At 33.4% G+C, this 12,321-nt stretch overlaps 1 protein-coding gene across 1 annotated transcript; it reads right to left on the bottom strand.

Moving 5' to 3' along the window:
• Positions 1 to 407: 407 nt before the first annotated feature.
• LOC131628200 (bifunctional dethiobiotin synthetase/7,8-diamino-pelargonic acid aminotransferase, mitochondrial) lies at positions 408 to 10,418 on the bottom strand. The gene is made up of 14 exons (XM_058899064.1): positions 9,608 to 10,418; positions 8,723 to 8,893; positions 7,619 to 7,880; positions 7,320 to 7,400; positions 6,135 to 6,255; positions 4,727 to 4,875; positions 3,734 to 3,828; positions 3,274 to 3,389; positions 3,054 to 3,191; positions 2,569 to 2,702; positions 2,332 to 2,463; positions 1,704 to 1,838; positions 1,086 to 1,198; positions 408 to 790 (listed from the first exon to the last, which is right to left on the bottom strand). Exons 1-14 carry the CDS (start codon positions 10,240 to 10,242, stop codon positions 610 to 612), a joined length of 2,463 nt encoding a protein of 820 aa, XP_058755047.1. The 5' UTR covers positions 10,243 to 10,418; the 3' UTR covers positions 408 to 609.
• Positions 10,419 to 12,321: the final 1,903 nt, after the last annotated feature.

The raw sequence follows: 12,321 nt of genomic DNA, 5'->3' as shown, positions 1-12,321 counted from the left end.
AAAGAACATTCACTGGCCATTGATACCGTTTGAAAGGTATAGACAGACGCATCTGACAAAACAATAACAATTGTTTTGGCAACACAATAGTCCCAAGTTTCCATAACATTTCAATCAACAACTTCCATTAAAATATAAAAAATAAATCTTCGGTGATTTACCATTGGAATCACAATCGCCACTGACCCCATCGCAACCTCATCCACTACCAAAAAGTTTCAAACATTTGCATATATAACCATAATAATGGCTTATTCTGCCCTTTGGAGAACCTTTTGTGCCCCATTTGTCTTCTACTAAGTAGCATTGTCATGTGTGGTCATGGGATTGACGTAGGCGTCTCAAGTAACAACAAAAATTTCAAAGATTTTTTTTTTGTTTACATGCATATTTAAAAATGCCCCGAGTAGTTCATAGAGCTCAAATATGCTCCCCTCGTAGAAAATAAAAGCATACATCCAATACAAAACTATTAGTTTTATTGCATGTTCAGTTATTAACACTAATTATATAACTTAGTAACTACATCTCCCCTCTCCCTTCAACAAAATGAAAAACCTAAACTAATATACATGTTATACTTTTTTTATCAGGTAACCCCCAGAAATCTCAATTCTTGCATCCATCAAATTCTTCAAGCCTGTCATAGAGTTTGACGAGCAATTGATTGCAAATTTCTGGAGATGTGCAGGGTCCACACATGATATAAATAACGTTGCCAAGAGGCCTCATGTACACACCATCTTCCCGGAGTTTCTGAAGAAGGGGCCTCGCATACAATGTTGCATACCTGTACAAAACAACAATTTAGAAACCTCTTCGAGATTGAAATTCACCTTTTCAATTCCGGTACCATGTTTTCCCCCAACGAACCAAAGAAATGCATCAACTAAAAATTGAAAATCACTAGCAACCGCCCGTTAATGTAAGTTTTTTTGTTCGAGTTAATTTGAAAGTTTATACTAAATTCAGCTTGACAATTATACATGTGGCTGATTAGGCTACTTAGCAATGGAATTTCAGAATCTTAGGTGCAGAAAATTATCAAAAAGAAGGGAAAAGGGAGAACAGTGATGAAATAATACCCAGCATTACTGCCTTCTGCTTTTAGTTCCAAGGCAAACAGAGTTCCTAACACCACTACTCTTTGAACAGCAGAGTGTGATGAAATTTTGAGAACCAATTTATCATTCCATAACTGAAAATGCCGGACAAAAATTAGATCAAATGAATACTTTTGCATATTGGAAAATGACAAACTCCATAATTGTATATCAAATAAATATGGAACCTAGAACACATTAATTAAGCATAAGTCTTCATAGAAGATAACTTAGTAGCATTTGCCTTCTTTTTTTTTTACCAACCAATCAGCATGAAAATTTACTTTTTGCCGATAAAAAACTTCCAAGAAATACTTTCATTGTCTATATTCACCTTAAAAGGGAGAGCAAAATTCAAGTAACCATGATGGAAAGCATTATACATTGGTTTGATTTATAAGAGCAAAATGATGCACTCAAAAATAAAGGGATGATATTTGGTAAGAACAACTAATGGACCAAATTTTTTTAATACTTAAAAGACAAAAACTGAAAAAATAGTCAGGAATACGACAGAAAATAGATTAAATGTCTGCTCTTACGCAATATTACGAATTAAGAAACTAACAAGAGAAAAAAATACAGCAATCATATTCATACCTCCCTAAGTAATCTTCCTTCTGAAGCGATGTTAGGGTTGGACAAAGGGTCTTTAAACCATTGGATTGATTTTACAGCGGCCATGCAGCCCATAGCATGTGCAGAGTAAGAATGTCCATGCAAAAGGGCCTTGAGCTATAACCAGAACAAGAAGATAATCACTTTATTATGCCATCAAAGCACTGCCTAAGAACTTTGCTTTGCATAAACACAAAATACAAGTAGGACCAAAATGGTAAGTCAAACATCAAAGAGTAGAACAATCATGATTGGTTGGAGCTTTCTACTACAACAAAAAATAATAAAGGTCCACACAATCCAGCAAAAAAATGTTGCACAAAAATATTAGTGGTAACAGAAAATCACATTATATGTCACGAGAAATAGTGCAGTATATTCGTAAGCATTATCTATTGTAGAACAGCAATCAGAAAAAACACAACAGAGAATATATAACCAAATCATTTCCTGCTGCTTAATAGTCTATATGCTAATGAACAAATCAAGAAGTAGGAAATCAACAAAATAATTTTATCAAAGCAACCAGCAAAGAGAGATGAAACTGAGAGCAGTTTCCGTGTCTAGTCAATGCAAAGAAAGAAAATCATCCAAAAAATATTCAATATACCTTTGAATCTCCTAGAAATGAATCAAATACACCATCTGTTGCTAAGGTGGCAGCCAAAGGTATCATCCCACCAGTCATCAGCTTTCCAAAACAAGCTATATCGGGTTCACAGTGGATTAAATCCACCGCAGTCTGTGAGAAGAAATATACAATCCTAATCAAATAAATGAAGAGAATAAAATACTGTTTCTATATATATTAGAAAGTGAAGAGCCATTACAGGAAGTCAGTTATCACCTCTACTCCCAAACGCCAAAAACCAGTAAAAACTTCATCAAAAATAACTGGAATTTTTCTACTTCGACACTCATTAACAAGTATGCGCTGAAAAAGTGGATCCACCATATGCATTCCACCAGAACCTTGTATGACTACAAAACAGCTCAGACCCCAGACTAGATGATCAATTTCATGAAAAGGTGCAGTTAAATTAAACTATAATATAAGGTTGCTGAAACAACTTCAGAAAGAAGACGTTTATAGGAACCAAGAAAAAGAAGGAAAAAAAAAAGAAAATTTTGTTGCGTGGAAGAACTAGAACCACCAAAATGCAGTATTTTATCCATATTTTACAAAAGGAAATGGTGCAAATGTTGACTAATAACATACAGGATTCTATTATTAGAGTACAGGAGATAGTAAAAGTATAATGACACAATATAGAATTATAAAAAAGTGACATGATATAATTTGCAAAAAAGGAATCACATAAAATATCTTGCCTGGTTCCATTATCAATGCTGCAATCTTGCTCGACCCTCTAAATTCAGATAATACTTTTGATATGTGAGATGAATAAACTGGAGCAAGTTCAGAATCATCTCTGCGCTTGTGAAATATTTCATCACGTGAATCAAAGACTGTGAAAGTGTCAGCAAATAAAATGATGATATTTTAAATGGTAACAAACCAAAGTATTAAAGTTGAACATTATGAACTTACTGATACTTTCATTTTTCAGATTTTCTGATTGAAAGTCTTCGGGAATGGAAATGTTCCATTTATTGTTGTGCATAGAGACAGAAGGAGGACTAAGGAAGAGGCCTCTTCCAGTGTACCTGTGAAATTCAAGTTAGAAGGGTTACATGAGTATTGGCTAGGTTCAGAAAAACTAGAATCCGTTCCCGAACAGTAATCTGGAAATATGGAAAATATGCTCCAAGGAATGATAATCTATACCATCAATATTAGAACTCAAAAACTAAATATAACATGGGGCAAAAAATTTAAATGCATATACATGGAGAATGAAGAACTTATAAGATGATGGTGCCTATACAAGTGTACAGAAGAAAAATTTAAATCCATTTATTTAAATGCATATAGAAGTGTACAGTAGAAAAATTTAAATCCATTTATTTAAATGCATATAGAAGTGTACAGTAGAAGGCAACGTTCGTACCATGGTTGCTGCAGGAAGCCTGTATAAGATGATGGTGCCTGTGCTTCCATAGCACCCAAGGTGTCGCCATGATAAGATCTCTGAAGTGCAAGAACCTGAAATAATTGGATCAACACGGTACAGGCATCAACAGATGTGTGTTTCATAATATATGTGTCTATCTCACATATATTAGATGTTTGGTGATTTCTAGTTAAAATACACAAATAACTACTTGGAAACTTAAATTTAAATGTATATGACATGATAATTTTGCAGTCAGTCATCAAAAGAAAAAAATCAACTCAGAAAATACAGAGCATTGTTTCCCCGATCAAAAAGGTGTAAGAGCCTTGCAGCCAAACTATTACAGTATTCGTAAGACACCTTTAAGAAGACATAAAATTTTCCTAACATGACTGACATGAAAAACGCAGCAGATTACTATCAACACAAGCATAATACAGAGATTCAATATCAGGGAAAGAAAATTAGGAAGGAAAAAAAAAGAATTATGTGTAAAAAGATTTACCTAATTTAAGAGTAATAAACCAATCAAATCTGTTTACAATCATCAAAGAGTAGCCACTAGGTAACAATTGTAAGGCTTCATAAGTCACTTGAATGAATAATTGTTTCTAACCAACGGCGTTCTCATAAAAATATCTAAAACTCCCTTTTAATATTCTCTAAAAGAAAAAATGTTGGGGAGAAAAAAGTATATGTTTTAACACCTAATGCAAATAATAAAAAAATATTGAATGAAAAATGAAATTTCTTGGAGTCCAGACAAACAATTTAGTAACCTTTGTTTTCTAAGTTCTAACTCTCACTTCGATCTCCGAAGGGATAAAAAGGACTTGACGGTTAATATTAACAACCAATTGCCAGTTTCCATCTTCTTTTGCATTAAAACCAAACTATAGGATTGCTTTATAGAATACCAGCCTCAAATGAAATTGAAATCTAAACAATGGGACAGAAAAGATTAAATAAGGGACCATAGGCGCCAACCATAAGCTCAGTGGATTTTTCATCTGTAGCATTCTCGTGACTGTCAGGAATAAGTCCATGTTCAAGCGAAAATTTACGAAATGCCATCTTTAGAGCAATTTCAATTGCTGTAGATCCATTGTCTGAAAAAAATACTCGAGAAGCCCAACCTGCAAAACATCAAACTGAAACTGAAATTAACATAAGCTAAGTAATTATTCACTGAGCAATGAAACTAAGAACTAAGGAGGCACTCCTTAGATCCCGGGGGCCTTGGCCCTGTCAGTTATTGAACCACAATGGTAAAATTAGAATGCCATGTCAATTGCCAATTTTTAGCGCTATGAATTTTAGAGAAATGACTGTTGTTTTTCTATTTATATCAAACATTGAACTCATCAATTACAATGTGCACAGCCTTAGCTTGACCAACATGTAGAGCTGGGACGATTATATAGACGTCAACCTCATTAGCTTTATTTTATAATTTGGAGTGGTTATTAATTATATTTAATACTCTCCCTAGTCCTTTTTATAAAAAAACAAAAAATTCAATAAAAAAAGCAATGGAACACATCTAAAAGACTTGAATAATGCTAACTTTGTTTTCTAAAACTAATTTACATATTTAACTCCCATTAAATTAAATTCACTTGAGAGGTTTTTTAGGTAAAATAAATTTCACGATAAAATAGGTGCATAAAGAGAATTTTAATATTTAACAATTAATATACTTAAATAATTTACTGTATATTTCTTATATTTTGGACCCAAAAAAGTTAATTTTCTGTTATATATTTTCTGCTATATATAAGGCTGGAGGCAGTAAATAATACTAAATTTGTCCCTAAATATAGGACATTGTTTGTTAAATTACAGGAATTAAAAAAATGATGTATCAAGTATCAACATTGTTAGGAATTAATTATTTTTTTTCTTCAAATTTATTCTTTTTAGTATTTATTAATTACCAATTGGTTAAATAATTATGTAAAGTAATTCGAGGTAATTTGGTACAAAATAACTAACGCAGTTGATTTTCTTATAAAATAGATAATTTGAAAGTTCTATACTAAGGTACAATGAAATTTTTTAAGACCGTCTTATATTTAGAGTTAGAGTAGGGTAGTAATATAGTGGTTCAGATTTTCCAAAAGCTATGAGCATGGAGAAAAGTTGGCTTTGCAGGGTATAGTCTGCCTCAGCCCCTGCAAAGAACTCCACACTGCTCACAATATCATGCAGCAGTAAGAATCTGGAATAAACTGAAAGGCAAATTTGTAACCAAAGCATTCATAGATCAAACATCCCTAAGATCAGAATTTAGATTGAACAATAAAACTAATAAGAATGGGAACTGTTTGATAAATTTCTATTAGATGAAAAACTTAATGGTTCAAATATTGAAGTAATAAAACAGCAAACTAACCTTTCCCCACGCCTTGAAGCAAAAGCTCGGCACAATTCAACGCTGGCTCATGAACATTTTCAGGGAACATAACATGCCCAAATCTTGCAGCAGTGTATCCCATCTCCCTAGCAAGCTCAGCCTGAAATCACCTAAATGGAAAAATAGCATTAAAGGAAAACTTCAGAGATGCTATCAAGAAGGGTATCCACAACTAAATATGCAACCTATAATGTTGGATACAAAATAAAACTTTATTAAAATGTATCGCTGATATATGTCATAAAATAAAGATCCTTTAAAAATTTTATTGTATTTGCTACTAATTGTCTAATACAATCCTATTTTTGATATCGGTTGGAAACCAGCTACGGAATTTGAGAGAAAAAAAGGCAGTATATATGTTTAGAGTAAGTTTTAAGAGTAAAAAGGAAGTGTATATATATATATTTAGAGTAATGTTAGGAACACTCACCCTTTTAATTTGTGAAATTCGTGTGGTCAACATGGAACTCGTATGAATTTCACCCAAGAGAGTGAGTGTCAGAATGAGAGTGTTCTTAGCACTCTTCAATCTTCATATATAGTCTGTATGTTCAATAAAGCTGACAATAAACTGAACCAACTTGAAAAGAATTTGAGACTCAACTCAAAAACATAATCTGTAAAACTTTGTGAACTATATGAGAGTGTTCTTAGCACTCTTCAATCTTCATATACAGTCTGTATGTTCAATAAAGCTGACAATAAACTGAACCAACTTGAAAAGAATTTGAGACTCAACTCAAAAACATAATCTGTAAAACTTTGTGAACTATATGAGCTGAAAACTGAGTTTGCTAAATAAAATGAATATATTTTAATTATACTGTCATTTTATCTAAAAACTAGAAGTAAATTGCAAATGAGTTGAATTGAGCTAGAGTGGAAAACTACTTCGACTTTTGATTTATGAGATTCAAGCTAAGCCGAACAAAGTTGTTTGCGAGCTTGATTCAAGTTTGATCTACAAAATCAGTTCACATCAAAGTCGAGTTGAATTGCAAGCTAATTAATAATCCTGACGTGAACTGTTTTTAATCAAATCCAACAGATAAAAAATGGAAGAATAGCATACTTTAGTATATGGCCCTCAATCAAACAGTTGGCATGATTATTAATAGTTAGAAAATCAGAATTAAATACTAAAAAAATAATGAGTATGACCTGCATTATAGCATCAGGTCCTTGAGTCCACCAACTAGCACATGCATCAAACAGTGGTGCTATGACTTCTGTCTTCTTGTCCTTTAAAAAAATTCACGTGAAGTAGCATCTAAGTATCAGCATATAAAATAAACATGGATAAAGTAATCTATAAAACTCTTGAATATAATTCCAAAGTAAACACCAGTAGCTCATTATAGGGCAGCTGCCTAAGATTTGTATAGCATGGCATTAAGTAATATTAAAAAATAAAATAAAATAAATTATGTAAGTAAATAACGACTTCACTCAGAACAAACCTTGAAGACTGCAAAATTTTCACCACAACGCGAATCAATAACTGTGACCCCTCCATCTGGTACAAGTTTGTGTTGAGTGAAAGGCCACCAGATGATATCCCTTGCTTTATTTGGCATTTCATGCAACTTCTTAATTCTCTCAGAATAAGCAGATAACATTATTTCTTTTAGATTACTAAATATATTTTGAGAACCTTCAAACCATTCCATTAGGTCATTTGATGGATCTTTTGGAACAGTTGGTAGCACTAAAACAGGAACCCTGCACAAAGGCAAAAGTAGCATATAAGGACTAAGAGCAAACATATAGTAAAACAGCAGAAATGCCAAAACTAAAAAGATAACTGATGGGCTGAAATATAAATGCAGCTATGAAGGAATTTTAGATGCATGTATGCGTGAAAATATTAGATGATTCTTTGTTCTATATTAGGGCAATTGTAAATTCTTGTATTTAAGTATTTAACATTTGAGATATATTATTATAATATCCCCAATGCCGGTATGCCATAAATTTAACACGCATAAATTTATCATGTGCCTTTTGTTTCTCTTATTTTTCAATATGGTATATACATCCTAACGAAAGGCAACCCAGACCCAAGATTATCCGCTGGATTCAGAGTATGTTATAATACTGTTCAATTGCAGGGTGCACTTAGTTGTATAATATATCCCAACTACATTATCATTACATGTAATGCAGACTGCTCAACAAGGTTTTAGCTGAACTGATCTAATGCCTACTAACAAAAATGAATAGTAAAAAACTGATGAAACCACTCAGCAAGCTTTGCGTGACTAAACACTTGTCATAAACCTTCAACCCTTTTCTTATTTAATGAAGTAAACCAGGATGTTTCCCTTACTGTATAGTAATATATTAACTAATTCAATTCTAATACTTTGCTTAGTACTACTTGGTGCTTATTGCTTAACCAAAACTTCTTTTTTTGCTACAAATATCATTACAAATTCTTCAACTTTACCAAAAACATACAGAAAAGGAACGTTTGTATTGTAATTCTTTGAGTAAGCAAAATCCTGTATTCCATGTCACAAGCAGAAATGGAAAATACTAGTAACAAGTATAGTCAAACTTACTTGTTCCGCACATAAGACAATAGCGGACCCTCATTTAAAAGGCCGTGATCTTCGAAAATAATAGCAACAACATCATAACCGCGAAGCGTCAAGCTCTCATAAGCCGATATAGTTCCAGAAATACCTCCAAGCCGGCCATCTCCAACAAGAACTGCAGGAATACGGAATGGCCTGGTAGAAATGGAAGAAGGAAGAAATTTAACAGAAGGAAAAAAAAAGTGAGTAAACCTATGCGACATGCACCACTGATCTACCATCATTACCGATAATGCATATCCAACATGTTCGCTCCCTTTCCCCAAATGGCTAAATTTAGCAGTTAAGAATGAAATTCACATGATTACACTTAAACAAAGATTAACATTAATCAAAAGCGGATGAAGTGTATAAAAGAAGAAAATCAAACTTAAACAAACTTGCAAGCAACCTGAGTGATCGTCAAAATCTTCACTTGAAAAGTGAAAACCCAACAAAATCAACGGCACCTAGATACATAAGGACTGTTTAGATTGTCTTATTTGAGTTTATTCACTCGCATAATATTTGTGAGACTGTTTGATAGAACCCAGCTTATGACATGCTTTCGGCTTTTTTAATAAGTTCTCCAGAATACTATAGCTTGTGAAAATAGCTTATATGAAAAGATTCAAATGTATTTCATGCGTTGCTAAGTGTTTAGCCTATAACTACTCAATTAAGTGCTTAATCTGGAACCAACAAAAAATAAGTGCTTAATCTGGAACCAACAAAAAATAAGTGCTTAATCTGGAACCAACAAAAAATAAGTGCTTAATCTGTAACCAAGGGGAAAAAAATAAAGTGCTTAATCAGGCCATGGTACTAATATATATGATTTATACAAAATTGGAAAGTTAAAGAACATACCTATACAAGTCACATTGAAGTGAACCAGAAGATCCAGGACTGGCAATTCCACCAGCAGTCTCCACGATAGAAAGAACTCCCGACCTCTCTTTATCAACACCACTCTCAACCACCTCCCGAAAACAATGCTGCAACGTTTCCAGCACAGCCGAGTCCTCCACAACAAAACCTTCCCTCTCAGCTGCCAAATGCGGTGACACAGCCTCATCCCACGCGTACAACGTCTTGCAGATCAACTCCGAGGAGGTAGAAGAACCTTCTTCACCTTCAAAACGATCTATCTCCTTTGCAGAGTCCCGTACAGCAGGAGAGACATTGAGAATGTTGTTTGACGCGGAAAGAGAAATGTTAGGGTTAGTTTTGCGGTTGCGGAGGTGGCGGAGTTTGTTGAAGACGAAGCGGGAATCGGAATCGGAAGGGAAACCGGTTTGGAGAGGCTTGAGGTAGTGGAATTTGACGGGGGAAGTAGAAGAGAGGAGATATGAAGCGGCGATACCAGCGGAAACTAGGGTTTTGCCGACGTCGGTGTTGGAGCCCCAGATAGTGTAGATAGGGTGGGATAAGGGTAATTCAAGTGGTATGGAGGTGGTGGAAGATAGTTTGCGGCGGTGGAGGACGGTGGGGAAGCGATACATGGCGGAGGGGAAGAGATTCGGCGTCACGGACTCACGGTGTAGCAGAGCAATGAATTTGAGTTGGTGTTGTGGTATTGGTATAGCCGAAGGAAGAGGAGGGAAAGAAAAAGAAAGAAAAATCTACTGTTTGAATTTTTTGTTGTTGACAATTCTACTGTTGAAACTTGAACTCCATTGTACAGTCATCTATAATACTGCCATTTCTTTTTTCCAACATTTTCATATTAAGGTTATTTGTCGTCTAAATAATATATTTTAAATTAAGGTTATTTGCTGTCTAAATAATATATTTTAAATTAGAATAATTTTTCATCTCACCCTATGAGTCTCTTACGTATCATGGAATTGGCAAAAATGTTCTCGTGCTTTCGTAGATGCCTCTTCAGAAACACTCATTTTTTTTGTTTAATGTTGTTTTGTTTCGTAGCTGCACTTACGGAACTCTTCTGTAAATACATCTACGGAAAGGTTTGATTAAGGGTGGCAAAACGGGTCCGACCTGTGGGGAAAACCCGTTTTGCCCGCACATTTACGTGGAGCGGGGTAAGGTTTTAAGCTCGCTCCCTTTAATGTGTCCGTCCCGCCCCGCCCCGTTTTTTTACGGGCTTTTCCAGGCATTAGTTTTTTCATACAATTTTACTATGAGAAATGTTAACCAGTGCCATTGCAGCACTCTTTAAGTAATTAAAGTGGTAAGTTTTTATTAAAATGCGTGTATTCAATGTATTAAAAGTGTATCGGAAATTGAAATGTTAATTTTTATAAAGAATATTTTCTTTATTTAGTATGTTTAAAGAGTGCCCTGAGAGCACTAGTTAGCATGACCCTTTTCTATTCTTAGGCATAAAAGATTCAATGCCTACGGACTTTTCCCGCCCCGTCCTCACATTTTTGCGGGACGGGGCAAGGTTTTAGACCCGCACAATCAAATATGTCTGCCTGGTTTTTTCGCGGGTTTTTGCGGGAGGGACTAAACGGGGCGGACATGTCCTTTTGCCACCCCTAAGTTGACGTTACTATTCGCGTCAGACTTTTCCCTTCCCTCATTCTCTTCATTTCAAACTCTCAATTCTCAAACACTCTTTCAACCCCAAATATCAAACTTTAAATTTCTTTCTCCTGAATTCGACTATATTATCAACATCAAGTATCAACCCATTACATCAAATTCCAATCTCTATTTAATCGATTAGCATAAATATTTAAATTCTCACTTTTTTTTCCAAGAGAATTAGTATAAATGATATATCATTATCAACATTTTAATACATCAATGTAGTGAGAGAAAAATTAAGAGAAACCGTTGAGCAAAATTATTTTGAAAATTCAAGTGAAGCTTTAGAAAAAATGTATTTGGTAGGTTTGAAAATGTTAAGTGAAATTATGCACTTCGTCTTGATAATCTATTTTTTGATATAATATATAATTATTCCAAATATCAGCAGCATGAAATGTATTACATTTATGAAGAAATGGTTTAAATTAAATATAATAATAATTTACCCTATTGCAATTCTTAACCACTATAAATAATACAACAAATACACCATTTGTATATATAAAAAAAATTCATCGTAAAAATGTTGAAATATTACAATACTGAATCAATTAATTCTTTATTTTTTTTAAATATTCCTTAAAGATTTACTATTCTTGTATTTTATTTTATAAGTTATTTGTTTACTAAATTTTGATTTTTAATTATAAATAAATTGAAATAAATCTTTGAAAAAATAAAAAAATTTAATATATGGACTAAAAAACCCATAGTGCAAGCATTAAAGAGATTATCTTAGAATGACAACATGAGTATATAAATTTGATATATGGATTAAAAAAACAATAGTGTAATCATTAAAAGATTTCAATGGTTTAAATGAATTTGAAAAAAAAAATTCAATTGATTATTATATATTAATCTGATAATAATTATTTTTGGTATATTCATAGAAAATAATACCTATCAATTATAGCTATTGTTAAACAAAATAATGCATATCAATTATATACATTGAGATATTTGTAGAAAATCACGCCAATGCCTAGGATTAAGGGTGTGTTTGGTTCGAGGTAGAGCGA

The sequence above is a fragment of the Vicia villosa genome, linkage group LG1 (assembly GCF_029867415.1).
Source record: "Vicia villosa cultivar HV-30 ecotype Madison, WI linkage group LG1, Vvil1.0, whole genome shotgun sequence".
Lineage (NCBI taxonomy): Eukaryota > Viridiplantae > Streptophyta > Magnoliopsida > Fabales > Fabaceae > Vicia > Vicia villosa.
The sequence above is the reverse complement of the archived record's forward strand: the minus strand, read 5'-3'. Positions and strand labels throughout refer to the sequence as shown.

What these genes read in the sequence shown, in the direction of transcription:
- LOC131628200 (XM_058899064.1), bottom strand. Translation starts at nt 10,242, where the DNA reads ATGTATCGCTTCCCCACCGTCCTCCACCGCCGCAAACTATCTTCCACC. An exon ending in CTTCAATGTGACTTGTATAG is followed by an intron (nt 8,894 to 9,607) that starts GTATGTTCTTTA and finishes CATTTCTACCAG; the next exon opens with GCCATTCCGTATTCCTGCAG. An exon ending in GGCTTCCTGCAGCAACCATG is followed by an intron (nt 3,390 to 3,733) that starts GTACGAACGTTG and finishes TGAATTTCACAG; the next exon opens with GTACACTGGAAGAGGCCTCT.